We start from the raw sequence: 18,604 nt of genomic DNA on the forward strand, positions 1-18,604 counted from the left end.
GCCCCTGCTCCAAGGGGGCCCATACAGCCTCCCTCTCACATTAAGTTTTGTGGCAGGGGCAATTATAGGATCCAGTCCCCTGTACCGTTCATCCTGCAGCAGCTGAAAGCCAGATTCTCCTCCTCTCCCTCCTGCTGCTTTTAGCTACATACAGGGGATCGGTTTCTCTAATTGCTCCCCACCACACCGATCCCCCTATCACCCTCTCTTTGCTCCCAAACCTGCCCCCCCCCCGCCATGTTCTCCCACTCTGCTCTCCCATCGGCTGCTGCAAGGGAGAACGGAGAGCGAGGTAGCAGCTGGTAAATATGTAATTTACCTGTCCCTTCTTCTTAATGAACACAGTGAGTGATCAGTCCAAACCACTCACTGTGCTCATAATTGAAGCATAGTAATCACTGTTTAATATGCTTGTGTTTATGAAAGAACAGGAAGGCTGTACAGAGATCTTCTTGTTCCTTCATTCTGTACAGCTGAGGCTGAAGAAAGAAACTGAGGAATTTGTTTCCTCAGTCCCTTTCTCTGTCTCAAAAGTGTAACTTCAGGGGTCTATTTAGACCCCTGAAATTTTACCAAACCCACACCCCCAGAAGCAATGTAAAAAAAATTTAAAAATAAAAAAAATTGCAACAAATATTTTTTTTTTAATAATTCAAAATGTAAAAAAAAAGGGGGGCTCATTCACATGGGTTCTCTAGTCCATTATTGAACAGTTTGTGCAGTTAGAACTGCCTGTTAGTCTATGGGGATGCAGCGGCTGTACAAACACAGCCCCAGGTCCTAATTCAGGTGTGATAAAAAGGAATTTATTTAAAATGACAAAAGTGTATACTCACAAACCAAGACTCATACAAGCTGGAAACCAGTGTGACAGTCCGATTACCGTTTATTCAGACTGCCACACTGGTTTCCAGCTTGTATTGCGAGTCTTGGTTTGTGAGTATACTCTTTTGTCATTTTAAATAAATACCTTTTTTATCATGATAATGCACGAGGAGAGTGCGCCCCTTCTTTGCTTTTTTCCAGTAATATCAAGATTCCCAGATCTTTAGAGGGCTACACCCCAACAAGTGACTGTTACTGTGGTTCTGGGAGGCTTACAGACTTGAGCACTTGTGTATGGTTTTCTTTCTCTTAATTCAGGTGTGAAGGTGCGGGTGAGTAGCCCTGAATGCACACTGTCTGTGTTTGGAGCCGTACACATGCACCCACATGCCTGTCAAATTAGGACCTGTGGCAGTGGTGGTACTACTACCAGGGTCACAAAGGTCACACTTGCGAAGGGCCCCAAGATGGTAGGAAGGGGGCCCGCTGTGAGAGGGTCCTCTGCAGGACCGTAATAAAGGGCCCTACGATGGAAGTAAAGGGCCCCAGGATCACTAGGAAGGGTCCCAGGCTCAGAGGAAAGAGCCCAGGCCAGAGGTTAGGAAGGCCCTTCATGGTTTCTTGCAACGGGGCACTGAAGGGTCTAGTTTCCATTACTTTCCATTATAAGAATAATGGAAATAATGTGCTTAGATGGCAGTGGAACAATATACATTTTTAAACTGGCTATATAGGATATTGTTTGTATTTTCTATTTACTGCCAGTGAGGATGCTCTCTGATATACAACCCTCAGCCTTTTCAGGAGAGCCAAGGGCTGTGTGAAATCTAAGCTTCTCTCAGAAATCAGCCATGGTTGTACTGTTCATATATCATTTTGATTGGCCACATATGTATCGTATACATATACAATTGCATTAAATTTTTAATTGGGTCTTGCAATAATCAGTTGTTTCCACTAATGTCTTAATTGCTTTCAGCTGATTTTTCAGGATCTAAATGAAGATGAAAGCAGTTGGCTGAGCTGGAAAATTCCAATAATGTTCAAGTTGATTGTGGGGTGTTCGGGTGAAATCTGAAACTATCATTTTTAGTTGTTTTTTTTTCACCTATACACATTTGACTTTAGAAGTTGACAGACAGATGCAGCTGAAATTTGCTAGGTACAATAATTTCAGATATCCAGTCGATTATCAGAATGCCTGATGAAAAAGAACTGATGCATGTATTGCTTGCATGGAGGTGCTGCCATAAATATTCAATCCGTACCTATGACAGCATCTTCCTCAATACTCACCATACGGTATCCAAGCACATATGATATCAGATAAGGGCTCACACTTCACACAACCATTTGCGCTCTTGTGGAACTCCATGCAGTGAAGGTTGCATATCCTTGTGCAGTACTCTCATAAATAGAATGTCAGTGTAAATAGAATGACAATTAATCTTTTCTGAAGATCCTCTTTAGGTCAGACACTTTGATAAAAAGGGGGACTCTCTCACATAGACACTTCCCTATATGATATCTGCTAGACATGTAGGCATGTGGTCATTCTACTGATGCTTAGGTTCAAATGAAAGTCTTTCTCCAAGCCTTCTGATCAGTTCCGCCAGGTCTTCTGTGTTGTGAGATTTCTCCTCAAGAAGCTCATAGCGCAGACTTGAGATGTCCTGCTTAATTTCCTTCAGTTCTCCTGCAAATGTTTAAAATAAAGTGAAAATGAAAAAAATCTGTAAAAGATCACATAAGTACACAAACCTTGTTATACAATAGTAGTGTCTATTAGAGTCAGAATACTTTACCTTTTTCCTGATTAGTGATGGGCCAAACACCCCCCCTGTTCGGTTTGCTGTCGAACATTTGAACATAATGAAAGTTTGTCTTCGTACTTCGAACAGAGGGGACACTTCACTAAGCTGTATCTTACTGCATCTGAGTATGCAGTAAGATACCACACAGCTACTGTCCTCGCTGACAGCTGATTTTTTTAAATGCGTGGGGTCCCCCCCAGCCATACCAAGCCCTTCGGGTCTGGTATGGAATTTTATATGAACCTCCACGCCAAAATCTTTTTAAAAAATGGCGTGGAGGTCCCCCCCAAAATCCATACCAGACCTGTATCCAAGCATGCAGTGTGGCAGGTCAGGAAAGGGGGCTGGGAGGAGTAAACGCCTCCCCCACCCCCCTGAACCATACCAGGCCACATGCCCTCAACATGGGGGGATTCTCCCCCCACCCAAAACACCTTGTTCCCATGTTGATGGGGCAAAGGGCCTCTTCCCCAAAACCATGGCTGGTGGTTGTGGGGGTCTGTGGGCGGGGGGCTTATCAGAATCTGGAAGCCCCCATGATCAAGGGGGCACCCAAATCCCACCCCCCCATATGAATGAGTATGGGTTACATGGTACTGCTACCTATTCACAAAAAAAAAGTGTAGTGGAAAAATGACAGGAGACAGTATGATAAAGTTCTTTATTTAAAAAAAAATTTTAAAAAATATTCCCCGAAGTAGATCCAAGATCAATCACGATGCCCGCCGCCATCACTAATCTGAAAAAAGAAAAAAAACGCTCCACTCTCCACGCTGGATCCCACCATCTGACAGTTGCTCCAGGATGACAGTTCTTAAATAGTGTGATGACATCACAAAGGGTGGGTCACCCCACCCCCTTGTGACATCATCGTTTGCTGTGATTAGCCAGATTTATTTGTAAAAAACATTTGCATAGAAAAATATATTGCCTTTGTAAATCCTTATATGCCACAATAACACATATAGGAAGGAATGTTGGAGTGCATTGTAATCATCCCATGGAATGGTTATTCTGCACACACTTATTCCATGTTTTAAGGGTTGGTGTAGACATAATAGGACAAGGGAGGTACCCACAGGTCTAGACAAACCCCAAGAAGCAGGCGGGTGGTCTGCGAGGAAAGTTACAGCCATACATAACATTTCTGAATCTTTTCTCTTACTGTCTTTTCGCTCTATGGATCTGGTTACCCCTGGCTCATAAGCGCCATTGGGGGAGATTTACTAAAACCGGTGTACACACAATCTGGTGCAGCTGTGCATAGTAACCAATCAGCTTCTATTGTCAAAGCTTAATTGATTACTATACACAGCTGCACAAGGGTTTGTGTATTCCAGTTTTAGTAAATCTCCCCCATATGTCATAAACACCAGTAGATGACTGCTCCGACTCACCTTCATTAACTTCATCACTCTCCTTGTCAACCTGAGCTTTTAGTACGTAACGCTTTATGAGACGCTTCATTATTTTCTACAAAATTGAAAAAAAATTACTAAATGCTGTTATTGATTAATATATATTGTATTAATCTGGAATGTTGGAAATACATAGGTCTGAAATCATGCATAAATATATGGTTAGGTATTTAAGTATGGGTATGCTTGTACCAAGTTGGTGCCACTGTGGTCTTTCAAAGTAATAGTTACATGGGTAGGCTATGCTACATTGTGCTGTGGTGATAACACAATGAAAGTCAGTGCTCCTTTTTAAGATTCTTCTCTGTACTATCCATATTTATCAGTGTAGTAAAGCTTTGGCAAACAGTTTCATCTTCTGGGTCATGCACTTGTGTACCAAAGTGAATGCCAAAAGTTTTATATTCTGTACCAGCAGACAATGCTTTAACAAGTACAATAATTCACAGTCTGAGCAGTATATGCTGATGTTTTATTGATAGTGGTTCACCATGCAATCAACAAAAGAGAATAGTGATTCTCTGTAATCAAATTACCTCTGCAAGTCCTTAGTTATTTTAGCCAATGCTAATATTAATCTGTAAAAATAAATACGTATCCAAGCTGTTGTATAGTTATCCCTAAGGATATAAATATGAATAGTTAAATATAATATAGTACTAAACAACTAACAATAAAACCTCAGTTCAAAATACTGTATATGTGATAAAAAAAATCTGTGCCAAACATTCCTCAAAGGATATAGGCAATAAAGTGGAAGATATGGCTAAATACATGTATTCTTAACCCCTTGTCAATGACACCTCTCGTCCCTTTAAGGGTTCTAAAAGCTGGGAGGCAGAGGCAGGTGTCAGAAAGCTCCCAGTCGCAAGTATGCATTGGTGACTTACCGCCAGCAGGGGCAGACTGGTGACAGTGGAAGGAATAGTACACCAAAATTGGTGTCAGTGGAAGGAATAATACCCCAATATTGGTGTCACTAGAAGGAATAGTGCCTCATATCAGTGAAAGGAATAGTTCTTCAAGGGCCCGCAGGCTGCAGTTTGGAGACTCCTTGTCTAGAGTATAAAGCTTCTAAAACAAAACTGTCCATAGCAAGGCTATGGTCAGGATGGGTCATTGTTTCCTGGTTTTGCCCTGTTGTTTAAAATACTGGACTATGGTACAGCTGCTGGTAATGGAACCCTCAGGCCTTATTCTCCTAGATCTATACATATGTGTACTAGATAACCCGTCTGCAGTGCCAGGTAACCCACCCAAAGGCTATTAAATCACAACCTTACAGCCAGATATGAAATCTCACATTATTGGAAACAAACTTTCCTGACAATTTGTCTTCAGGAAGGAAAGCATTACTTCTCAAGAGTGGAATACTATTCCAAAATGTAGTAAGATTTGAGCCCCTTGCCTTCATTTGCTATTACCACCCCCTTCCTCGCCTTCATAACGATTTAACCAAGTGGGTTATTTATAGAGGTCCACCAATGACCTGATGAGCTCCTTAAGAATAGTTCTCACCACGTAGATATACAGTATTTCTCCAACACACACAGAAGTTCCTGTCGTTTACTAAGCAAAGAGGTCCGTCCTGGAAATGTTGAATTCTCTGCAGCCATCTTCTATATTCTTATCACTAAATCCTGAGTGAGTAATTTCTGCTTTCACAGGAATGTGCTTTCCCTTGTGTTTATCCTTGAAAATATCTTGTAGTTCCCTTTCTGAAGAACTCAAAGTGCTGATGCCAATTAATAAACATTTAACTATTACTTACTGGTCACAAAAATTTGAAAATAAAGCAAGAGGAAAGAAAGATTGCATTTTTAAATGAAGTGTTGTACCTTTAAATAGAACCTGATGTTATCAGCACAAATAATATCTGTAAGAATACACTAATGTATCTTAACCCCTTACTACCACCCCTGTAAGAGGATCTAAATGCTGGGAGGCAGAGGTGGACATTCAGATAATATGACCACTGTTATTGGCAGTCACATGATCAGAAGCTTCTGATTGCAAGTATGCATTGGGAGCTTACTGTTTTCACTTTAGTTACTGAGCTGTGAGCATGCAGTGAGCACGCTCTAAGCACAGTAAGCAGTACCCTATGGACCAGGGGCGGACTGACAACTCATGGGGCCCCCGGGCAATAGGGGATCATGGGGCCCCTGTGTCCTTGCCCAAACTCAAAAAAGCCTATGAAAAAGGTACCAGGGGCATCTCATGGGGCCCCCTACTGACCTCGGGCCCTCGGGCAGTGCCCGAGTTTCCAAATAGTCAGTCCGCCCCTGACAGCCAGTTACTGTGTTAGGAGCGTGCAGGGAGCTTGCTCTCAGCACGGTAAGTAGTTTTAACTGAGCTGCATAGATGCATGCGGCCAGCATCAGCAGGTTAAAAATGCTGCATACCCCCTCCTTCTACCTATCCTGCCTAAACTGTATAGAAGATATCTGTGTAAATACCTTCCTTTAATCCTGTTCAATCTGGTCATATGATACCAAAGTTTTTGTCTCTCCTCTGTCAGTAAGTGGCTGCTGCAGTGGAGAGGAGGGAGTATTAACAATGGCTAGGCAATAGGATCCAGCATATGATGTCCTGGATCCTGGAATTTACAGTTGTTGTCAATCACTCTTTTGAACAGGGAAGGCGCAGCTCCTGGAAATGTGACTGGACCAGAGGAGGGAGTATTAACAATGGCTGGTCAATAGGATCCAGCATATGATGTCCTGGATCGTGGAATTCACAGTTGTTGTCAATCACTCTCTTGAACAGGGAAGGCGCAGCTCCTGGAAATGTGACTAGACCAGAGGAGGGAGTATTAAAAATGGCTGGTCAATAGGATCCAGCATATGATGTCCTGGATCCTGGAATTCACAGTTATTGTCAGTCACTCTCTTGAACATGGAAGCCGCAGCTTCTGGAAATGTGACTAGAACAGAGGAGGGAGTATTAACAATGGCTGGTCAATAGGATCCAGCATATGATGTCCTGGATCCTGGAATTCACAGTTGTTGTCAATCACTCTCTTGAACAGGGAAGCTGCAGCTCCTGGAAATGTGACTGGACCAGATTAAAAATAGTTATCTAGGCAGATCTTTTTTATACTGGCTATGCACCATGGATGTTGGTGGGGGTGGGGGGGGGGGTGGAATTGAGGGAGGCTGCATTTTTAAGAATAATTGCAATAAGCCTTTACATTTACAATCAATTTATATGAAAAGAAAGTCCATAAAAAACTCCTAAAGGAGTACAGTACGACTCTCAGTGCAGCAATTCAAATCAAAATGCAAATCCTGTTAAACAAAATCAACAGAGAAGTCATCATGAAGTGTATGAACATCATATCAGAATTTGAACTTTAAATTCAATTGCTGCACTGAAAGGCTTGCATTGAGAGTTTTATATGGATTCCAAATGGATGGGTGATGCGTTATTGATTGAAAATAAAAATTCTGCTTCTATTATCTAAGATTTTACCATTTCTGTATATTTCTTTATTTAAAAAGCACACAGTCTTCCCCAAACTGTTGCCATGAGGTTAAAAGTCAATAGTTGTCTAAAACGTCTTTGTATGCTCTAGCATTAACAGCACCCTTCACTGGAAACACATAGACTACATAATTTTGAGGGGTGTCCACATACTTTGGCCACATAATGTATCAGTTACTGGTGGAGTCTGCAGTGCTTAGTTACCCTCTGGAATTTTATATTTCCTGGAAATTCAGGGGTGAAGTCTCACTCCACCTGCTCCAACATGGGGATCTCCCACTCTTACTGTTACATTATTCATTATGAAAAGTACTTTGGAAGTCCATCAGGGGAGAGACATAACTGCTGTAAAAAGTGTGTAGACCTGTCAAATGAAATGCAGAAATCTCACAAACGGAGTCCAACAAAAACATAAGAAACCATTAGTTGGTTTTACCCCTCAGCATCCAACAAAAACTGAAGAATTGTTTGAGGTGGGCAAACATTTGAATATAATTAATATACTTTTGAAAAATGTGACTGGTTTGTACCTACCTGATATCTTGAGGGTGCTTGGCTTATGTTGTTCAGGTTGCCATCTTCTGAGCTCCTAATGCTTGAGTGCTTGCTCTGTCCCAACTGAATACAAAAGAAATGATTAAGGTACATTCAGGTAATACATCTAGCAAATAGTATCCATATACATGACATTCCCAGTGTGATATTGGATGACAATCTCATATTATTGGGTGCCCTGCAGTTACTGCTATCTGTCTGCTTTTTCATTAGAGCCTAAAATTTCTTTCATAGGGGGTTTGGCTCCTCATTCAAGGTACACTCTGATTGGAGGTGTGTATTAGAGAGCATAATGAGAGTGAGGGGACCCTTGGGATTAAATTGTCTAAAGTATGGTTTCTCAACCAGGGTTCCTTGGAGCTCTAGGGTTCCTCCAGAGGTTGCTGAGGGTTCCTTGAACAATGAGCAATTTCTGCCTCTCAGATAAATTCCCACTGACAACAGTGATCTTTTTAGGTATTTGTAAGGGGGTAATCCTTCCCAATGACCACAAGTGTAAGGAGCATTCTTCCCACTGACCACCACATTAATGTATCATGAGTTCTAAATACAGTAGTATCTAGCAGGGGTTCACCGAGTCAGGAAAGTTATTTCAAGGGGTTCCTCTGTGTTGAGAGGCTGGTGTAAAGTATTCTTATCTTTTAACTTCCACTGTATCTCAGTTGCTTACCAGTGGTGTAGCTTCACACATTTGAGCCCCAGTGTAAGATAGGAGTCAGGGTTCATAAAATTCAATCTTGTATCAACATCATTATGACTCTCATAATATTTCTTACAAATAACATGTTCACCCCATAATCCCCTGTACCTAAACCCCTCAACACTCATACTCCCTCCACTCCAACTCCGATTATCCTCTTCACCCTGCATAGTATTCCTCTATTTCTCCAGAAGATAATTCGCCACACACTTGTTCAAGGTGAGGGTGATGGAGAAGGTGTTCAGATATAGCAAAGCAGGCCCTAGGAGCCCACCAGTGCCAAAGGTGGGTTGCAGATGAAGAGTCTACTTCTCCTTTCCTATAACACTGTTGCTTACTGTATTTACGCAATCATGATCAATCTGCAAACATTGTCTCAAATCATTAAAAGTCTCATTCAGTAATAACATAATTAAAATTGTGTCCTTGCCTACAGCTGATGAAGAATATATTACTCACCAAGTTGTCTATGGGGTGATCTAGCGCATAGTTGTATTTACTTTACTCCTACCTTTCCTCAACAGTTGGTGATCAGTTCCTATACTCCAGGGATGCAAAGTGGGTGAGTTTACATAACCACAAATAATGCAGGACTGGCAGCAATGTCCCATTCTGATGGTGAATTGTATATGATGACAACAGAGAGCGACCAGTAAGATAAGCAGATTCAGGGCCTGGTCGTCACAACCATTGTTTGGAGGAACACTGTGGGACCATGGATTGAGGTATTTTTCTGCATTAGAAAAACTAGCAATATATTCTTCACCAGCGGACAATGGTGGGGGGTGGGCTAACTTTATTAATTTTATCACTGCTTGGATTTTTTAACTCTCTTAGTTTAATGTTTTCCCCAAGAAAAACGTGCAAAAAAGTAGCATTGTTTTCAATACACATATTTAAATGCACATTTTTAACCTAAAAAGTTAATAAAAACCACAAAAAAATATGGAAGGAATTTACTAAAACTGTAGCAGACAGAATCTGGAGCAGCTATGCATAATAGCCAACCAGCTTCAAGCTTCAGCTTGTTCAGTCAGGTCTTGAAAATGAAAACAAGAAGCTTATTGGTTGCCATGTGCAGTTGATACAATCCTTGTAAATTCTCCTCTATATAGAAAGCAGAGAACTTGTAAAATGAAAAAAAATGGCGGTTATCAGTTTTTATTTTGCATGGTATTTATGCAACTGTTTTTCAAACCTATAGTTTCAGTAAAAATACACTAATTTTAGAGCACAAAAACACATTATAATTCTCATTTTTTGCAATATTTAAAAGACAAGACTGTGTTTAATAAGTAGATAACAAATATGTCAAACCTTAAAAATGCATGCAAAACTGGGAAAAATGTTGATACTCAAAATTGTCCATAGCCTATGCTTTATAAACTTTTAGAGTTCACCAGTGTAGTGTTAACTGTAAATGTCCCTAGAATTATTCATCTCTCTCCAACATGCATGCAGGTGTCCAATATGTGTTACACAAATGTCATTTACATATGCACATCCTGGGGGCAGGGGTGTGGGTCCCTATTATTATTATAATGTATATAGCACCAACAGTTTGAGCAGCGCTTTACAACATGAGGGCAGTTCAGTTACAATACAATTCAATACAGGAGGAATCAGTAGGCCCTGCTCCTTAGAGCTTACAATCTAAAAGGGATGCTCAAGTGATACAAAAAATAAAAACTGTGGGGGGTAATCTGATAGAGAAAATAAAAGTACAGGTAAGGGCACTATAGGTTTCTTTGAAGAGAAGGGGTTCTGGGATTGCCTAAAAGTGGGCAGAGTAGGAGATAGTCAGACAGATTGGGGTAGAGCATTCCTTAGGATGGGAGAGACTCTGGGGAAGTCATGAAGGCAGGCATGGGAAGAAGTGACAAGGGAGCTAGAGAACAAGAGGTCTTGGGAGAAATAAAGAATGGTTTGGTTGGGATTTTGATACAAGGTTATTGATGTAGCAGGGGGCATTGTGGATGGCTTTGTATGTTGTTGGTATTTTCAACTGTATTCGTTGGGTGAGTGGCAGTCAGTGGAGAGATTGGCAAAGAAGGCTAGCAGACACTGAATGTTTGGTAAGGTGGATGAGACTGACAGCAGCATTCATGATGGACTGAAGGGGGTGGTAGCCTGTGTAAAGGTAATCCAGTGAGGAGGGAGTTGCAGTAGTCAAGACGAAAGACAACCAGGGAGTGAATTAGCAGCTTTGTTGTGTTGTTGGTTAGGAAGGGGTGTATTTTGGAGATGTTGCGTAAGCTGAGGCAGCAAGCTTTGGACAGTGATTGGATGTGAGGCCAAAAGGATAGTTCAGAGTCCAGGATTACACCTAGCACCTTGGCATGTGGGGACGGGTTGATGGTTGTGCCAAGAGGTATGCAGGGAAGGAAATATTTTGATTTTGGATAGATTTAGTTTGAAGAAGTGGTGTGACATCCAGACTATGTTTGTTAGTAAATGAATGATGCGTGAGGAGACTGATGGAATGAGCTGAGGGGTAGAGATATAAATTTGGATGTCATCAGTGTAGAAATAGCATTGAAAGCCATGGGAGGCTATCAGTTGACCTAGGGAGTGTAGTTTGAGAATTTTTTTTTGTTTTTTTAATAAATGTTTTCAACATTATCAATATTACATTAGTTACTTCATGTTTTTACTATCACCTATGTGATAGTATTGTGCAGTGCCAGGTCCTATTTATATCAATACTGGGGGGTCTACTAGACCTTGGATGTCTTTCTTGCACTACTGCCAAAGAAACTGAGTCCTGGCTGCTTTCCAGAATCTGACAGCCATGAACTGCTCTGCTCCAATCACTTCCGGGTTTACCAAAAAAAGAGAGGGAGGATCAGTGAGTGGATTCTTTCATCCACTCTACCATCCTGAACATTTGACATCTGGAACTCCTAGTGTTAACCGCAAGCATTTCTCTAGCCAGGAATTCAATGTTAAATGGTTACCCATTTGGGGATATTAATTTTTACATGTAATTTCCTAATGCTTGGGGTTATGCAAGGGAGGTAAAAGTATATCTAAAGCCCAAACTAAAGCCATTGGGTAGATTTCCCTCTAGGCTCGCCAGTTCCCTTAGCAGAAAAAAATGCTGATATAGAGCGTTTTTGTACACAGTTTAGGAGAGTTTAGTGTTTTTTCTGCCAGAAAGCTCCAATCAAAAACGCAAACCAGAAGGCTTTTTTTCCTGCCTCTAAACGTTGTGCTTAACATACACCTCTAATCACCCTGATTATGAACACATAGGATAACACTGAGATGCTTCTACAGGCAAAACAAACTCCTGTAGAAGCAGCGATTTTTAAGTCAGTGTGCATGGAGCCTAATGCAGGCCATAGACGGGGAGAAAAACGGCCGATTTTTCTTTTAAAAAACGAAAAATCGGTCGCTCAAGCGGCCGACGTTACCAGCAATGATGAAAAAATTGGCCGATTTTCATCCCGTCTACAGCCGGCAGGATGAAGAGGATGAAGAAGAAGAAGATGAGGAGGAGGAGGATGAAGAAGAAGAAGATGAGGATGATGATGATGAAGAAGAAGAAAAGGATGATGATGAAGAAGAAGAAGCATGAAAAATAAGAGGAATTCCAGTCCGGCAAAAAAGTGTCCCTGCAGAGAGCTCTGCTATTTCTTTGACATTTACAGCGGTTGCAACATTGTATCTATTTGTATCCATTTAGGATACAGATGTTTTTATTTGGAAACAGATACAATGTTGCAACCGCTGTAAATGTCAAGGAACTGTCAAAGAAATAGCGGAGCTCTCTGCAGGGACACTTTTTTGCCGGACTGGAATTCCTCTTATTTTTTATGCTTCTTCTTCTTCTTCATCATCATCATCCTCTTCTTCTTCTTCATCATCATCATCCTCATCTTCTTCTTCATCATCCTCCTCCTCCTCATCTTCTTCTTCTTCATCCTCTTCTTCTTCTTCATCATCATCATCCTCTTCTTATTCTTCATCATCATCATCCTCTTCTTCTTCTTCTTCTTCATCATCGTCTTCTTCTTCATCATCATCATCATCCTCTTCTTCATCATCATCCTCTTCTTCTTCTTCTTCTTCTTCATCCTCTTCTTCTTCATCATCATCCTCCTCTTCTTCTTCTTCTTCATCCTCCTCCTCCTCTTCTTCATCATCATCCTCTTCTTCTTCATCATCATCCTCATCTTCTTCTTCTTCATCCTCCTCCTCATCATCTTCTTCTTCTTCATCCTCTTTTTCTTCTTCTTCATCATCATCCTCTTCTTATTCTTCATCATCCTCTTCTTCTTCATCATCCTCTTCTTCTTCTTCTTCTTCTTCTTCTTCTTCTTCATCATCCTCTTCTTCTTCTTCTTCATCATCATCATCCTCTTCTTCTTCATCATCATCATCATCCTCTTCTTCTTCTTCTTCTTCATCATCATCCTCTTCTTCTTCTTCTTCTTCTTCTTCTTCTTCTTCATCATCCTCCTCCTCTTCTTCTTCTTCATCCTCCTCTTCTTCATCATCATCCTCTTCTTCTTCATCATCATCCTCTTCTTCTTCTTCATCATCATCCTCTTCTTTTTCCTCTTCTTCATCATCATCCTCTTCTTCTTCATCATCATCATCCTCTTCTTCTTCTTCTTCTTCTTCATCATCATCATCCTCTTCTTCATCATCATCAGCCTCTTCTTCTTCATCGTCATCATCCTCTTCTTCTTCATCATCATCCTCTTCTTCATCATCATCATCATCCTCTTCTTCTTCTTCTTCATCATCCTCTTCTTATTCTTCTTCTTCTTCATCATCCTCCTCCTCCTCTTCTTCTTCTTCATCATCATCATCCTCCTCCTCTTCTTCTTCATCATCCTCTTCTTCTTCATCATCATCATCATCATCCTCTTCTTCTTCTTCTTCTTCATCATCCTCTTCTTCTTCCTCTTCCTCTTTTTCTTTTTCTTCTTTTTGTCTTCCTCTTGCAGGTCACTGCTCATGCGCAGATTTTTTAATCGGTAAAAAATTGGCCGATTTGCCCATCATTGCCGCGAAAATCGGCCGATCGGCAAAATCGGCCAATTTTTTTCCAACTTTACCGATAAAAAAATCTGCCGAAATACCGAAAAACGGCCGAACAAATAGCCCACTAACGATCCGAAAATCGGACGATTTTATTTTTGGCCAAAAAATCGTCCGATTTTCGACCCATCTATGGCCTGCATTACTTTTTGTCCTGTACATACAACACAAAAAGTGAAAGGAAATCTCTCCAAAGTGAGATTATTCTCCTAGACAGTTGACTCCAAAAGTGTCTCCATGGGAAGATGTTCCTCTTCTTATTCTGGTAACAGTTCAACATTTCTGACTTTCCCTCTCTAGGAGAGGCACTATAGACAGAATGAATCTCCCAAGCAGAGGGACAGCAATAAAAACCTGATAAGGTTCGAATCCCTCAATGCTCTATTCATTTAAAAATAGCTTTATATATGCCTACATATATATTATAAAATACCCAGAGAAAATAAAAACCATGGTATTTAAAATCAATAGGATTTCCAATCACACAATCAGTTGGTCTATACTCTTAAAGTGTTACTAAACCCAGGACCCTGCATTCACTATATCTGGATTTGCACAGTACATAGAACACGTTAATGCAATTATTTTAGTAAATATAAACTGCTAAATACCTTTTCTCATCAGCAGTTAGAGCAGTTCTGTGAGTTCTATCAGTGTCCAGCAGAGCACATGTTAAAGCTTGTAGGAGTTTTCTTTCTGCTCTAGGAGGATGCAAAACCCCTGAACCTCTGTGTGGACAGTGCTGATTAGCCCTGTGCTGATCACATGCACTCTCCCAAGATTGAAAAAAAAAATGATCTAGCAATACACACCAAACTGAGCATGTGCAGTGTCTCCGCACAATATATTTTATCAGGAGATAAGTGGGGGATAATGAAAGAAGGGGAGAATTAGAGAATTCAGGATGAAACAGCGTTTTTATACAAAGCAGAGGATTACCCCTTAGGTTCCACAGTGAGTATAACAAGCATGCTTTACTGCATACACAGACTGATTTTACTGTTGTGGGTTTAGTAACACTTTAATTCTCAGAGCTATTAATTTCAATTCATAATGTAATAATAATAATATCTCAAATAATTAATTAAACACATTATTTATTAAACAATGAACTACGACAATGCTGCATTGGATTATAGAATATGCTGCTCCTTCAACCTCTGACATGCAGAGTGTGAAAGGTTCAGAATTGCAACCAGGCAATTCCAAGATTATTACCCTTTTATTTATTTCTTACCATGCACTTGTGTATCCTCAGCCAACAATGAAATCACAGAGTTTGCTCATCTTTACAATAATCACATATTTTCTTCTCAGTGTAGTTTTTTATTTTCCTGAATTGTTACTATTGTTTCACCAGTAGGGGGGATCTTACATCAAGGTTTCTATGACTAGTCACAATCATTTAGCAATAATTGAACTGTGTTGGCAGTCTATTCTGTCTTCAAAATAACATTACACAAAGTGAATACTGTCTTGTCTCTGAACACAAGAATGATGAAATGAACATTAATTATTGTCAGTAGTTTTCTGAAATTCAAGATGCAGTTACTTAAAGGACAACTACTGCAAAAAAAAAATGCATTCTGCTAAATTATTGTACAGGATTTATATAGTGCCAGCAATTTGTGCCGAGCTTTACATTATAAAGGAAGACAGGACAGCTACAATACAGTTCAATACAAGAGGGTTAGGAGGGTCCTGCTCCTGAGAGCTTACAATCTAATAGTTGTTATGAACGCTGCTGCCAGACTCATCCACCTTACTAACCGTTCTATATCCGCCAACCCTCTCTGACAATCCCTCCACTGGCTCCAAGTTGCCCAACGGATACAATTCAAAACACTAACAATGACATATAAAGCCGTCCACAACACTGCCCCAATTTACATTTCCAATCTTATCTCTAAATATCACCCGATCCGTAATCCCTGCTCCTCGCAAGACCTCCTACTCTCTAGCTCTCTTATCTCCTTCTCCCATGCTCATCTCCAAGACTTCTCCAGGGTGTCACCCATCCTCTGGAACTCCCTACCCCAATCTATCAGACTATCACCCACTCTACTTACCTTTAGGCGATCATTGAAAACCTATCTCTTCAGGTAAGCCTATCCCACCCTCTGCTAATACTGGTATCCTCTACGCTTCCAACCACTCCATCCCCCACAGTTTTACCTATTGTACCCCTCAACCCTCCCTCCTAGATTGTAAGCTCCAAGGAGCAGGGCCCTCCTAACCCTCTTGTATTGAACTGTATTGTTGCTGTGTTGTCTCCCACTATAATGTAAAGCGCTGAGCAAACCGTTGGCGCTATATAAATCCTGTATTATAATAATAATAATAGTTGTATGGGATGTGCATATGTTATGTCAGTATTCATTATGTGGATTCCTCTTTTTATTATTGTTATTATTTCACATGCCTTTATATCTTATACCCATCCAGACCCAGCTGTCTATCAGAAGTGACAATGGTAAGGGTTGGGACAAAAACTCACTTTTTGGTGGGCAGCTTGGTCTGTTCATGCTATGTAAGGTGATGGGCATTTTTCTGCACCAGATCGCCAGTTGCTGCAAAAGCCCATAGAAAACATTTGTTTTTATGTGTCCTGTTCACACTGCAACATTGCCTTCAGGTGGGTCGTAGTGTGTTGTGGACAAATGCAAGCATGCTGCCTTCTTCCACAATGCGTCAGAGCTCATCTGATGTCCCCACCGGTCACCGCACCTCTCCACTGCAGCTCTGCTGGAATAATTTCCACATTTCAATATAATTTAACCTCTTGGCGCTGACCGCACGCAAATGTGCAGCCTCCTGGCGTCTGGGCTTTGACATCGAGTGGCCGCACATTTGCGTGCAATTAAGAAAAACATGTGTGCTGAGAGCGCGCGCCCTGCGTGCTCCCAGCGCGCTCCCAGCACACATGTCCAGTACTCACGGAAAGGTCCCAATCTCTTCTTTCGATCGGGACCTTTCCCAATCATGTGACCGTCGTGACAGCATAACCATAAACCCCGCCTCCCCGCTTCTGAAACCCTTAAAGGGAACCGGCGCCAAGGGGTTAAAACAAAAACAATAATGCTACATTCACACCAGCAATTTAGGCAAATGCGTAGTGTAGCAACAGGAATCTTCTGTGAACGGCTAGGTGTGGCCACTCACAGCTGCACTTTGTGTGCATCCAGCAGCCACCACCGATGGTAATTGCTGGCTATGTGAACAGCTGCATATAGCTATGGCTGTTGGCAACCTGTCAGTATGGTGAACGGGACCAGCGACCGCACCTAGCAGCTCGCAGCTGCACCAACAATCTGAAGATTCCTGCTGCTACAGTTCACACTGACATAAATTGCTGGTATGAATGTAGCCTAAACAGCACATTGAGTTGTAAAAATACAAGGCACCCACCCCCCCATCGCTAGCACAGAAGAGACACTAGTGTGAATGAGCCATAAATGTATATAAATAGATGTAAAAAACAACACAAGGAATTTCATATTAGGAATCCAATCCTTATGTGTTTCATTCACATCCAAACATCAGAATGCAAGATTTTTGTGCAACCTTGACCTCTGAAAGCCGAACTAAACTGTATCTGAGAACCACAAACTGAAAACGCTATTGAATTCCCTTTAAATTTTTAAAGCAAACTCCCCCATCCATCCATGTCTCCATAGTTTATTTTGTGGCGAAATCACTTTGAAACCCCCCCCCCCCTTAGTGTTTCTAGCCTTGGCCATCTTGAGTAACGGCAGATGATTCATGTAGTATTTAATTCCTGGTATCCATCTGCCCTTAGCTCAGGCATGAAGGCAGGAGGGTTTACTTAGCTGAGAAAGCTCCTCCTTCAAATGAAAGAAAAAAGTTGGCCATGAAGACTCCTGGAAAGTATGTAGGATTGCCACTTCATCCCTTTAAAACCAAACACATATTAAGTACAGAGGTTCTGTGGCTGATTAAGGTGGTAATTAAACTCACTTGGTGCCTTATCTGCATTAAATTAGCCCCAGAACCTGTGTAATTAATATGTGTTCAGTTTTAAAGGGATGAGGTGGCAACCCTGGGCAGCACAGTAGCTAAGTGGTTAGCACTTCTGCCTGGCAGTACTAGGGTTGTTTGTTCGAATCCCAACCACGACACCACCTGCCTGGAGTTTGCATATTCTCCCTGTGCCTGCGTGGGTTTCCTCTGGGTACTCCAGTTTCCTCCCACACACCAAAAACATGCTGGTAGGTGAATTGGCTCCTGTCCAAATTGGCCCGGTATATGTATGTATGAATGTGAGTTAGGGACCTTCGATTGTACACCCCTTGAGGGTTAGGGACTGATGTGAATGTACAATATATATATGTAAAGCGCTGTGTAAATTGACAGCGCTATATAAGTACCTGAAATAAAAAAATAAACCCTAGATGTATGACATCATTTGGACCTAGTCCAAAAACCAGGAAGCAACTGAAGAAATGAAAAAAAAAAGTGTAAAATGAGTAAATGTAATATACCTTCCTATCTATTTACTATTACTAGCAGCAAACTGATTAAAAATAGTTAATGTGGTCTGTGGCCTTGAAATACCTAGGGACTTTCATTTCACACCACCTGAAAAACATATACGCTCTTAACTTTGTCCACCTTCTCACCACGATGAATGAGCTTCTGCAGAAGTAGAACTTGGGACCTTATTCGTGGTTTGGCCACTTTCAGGTGTTACCAATATGCATCCCAGTCTCCTTCCTCAAACATGTGCATACTCA

General features: G+C 41.2%; 1 protein-coding gene across 1 annotated transcript in view; it reads right to left on the bottom strand.

The window, feature by feature from the left end:
• Positions 1 to 957: 957 nt before the first annotated feature.
• Positions 958 to 18,604, bottom strand: part of TRPC6 (transient receptor potential cation channel subfamily C member 6) — a 287,084-nt gene continuing 269,437 nt past the window's right edge. Inside the window, exons 10-12 of the mRNA XM_089687255.1 lie at positions 8,078 to 8,161; positions 4,037 to 4,112; positions 958 to 2,521 (exon numbers count right to left, since the gene is read on the bottom strand). Coding sequence (XP_089543381.1) covers positions 2,382 to 2,521; positions 4,037 to 4,112; positions 8,078 to 8,161 — 300 coding nt within the window. The 3' untranslated portion in view covers positions 958 to 2,381. The remainder of the gene's footprint in view (positions 2,522 to 4,036; positions 4,113 to 8,077; positions 8,162 to 18,604) is intronic.

The sequence above is a fragment of the Staurois parvus genome, unplaced genomic scaffold, assembly GCF_062004578.1.
Source record: "Staurois parvus isolate SC_StPar_1 unplaced genomic scaffold, SC_StPar_1.0 ptg000422l, whole genome shotgun sequence".
Classification (NCBI taxonomy): Eukaryota; Metazoa; Chordata; class Amphibia; order Anura; family Ranidae; genus Staurois; species Staurois parvus.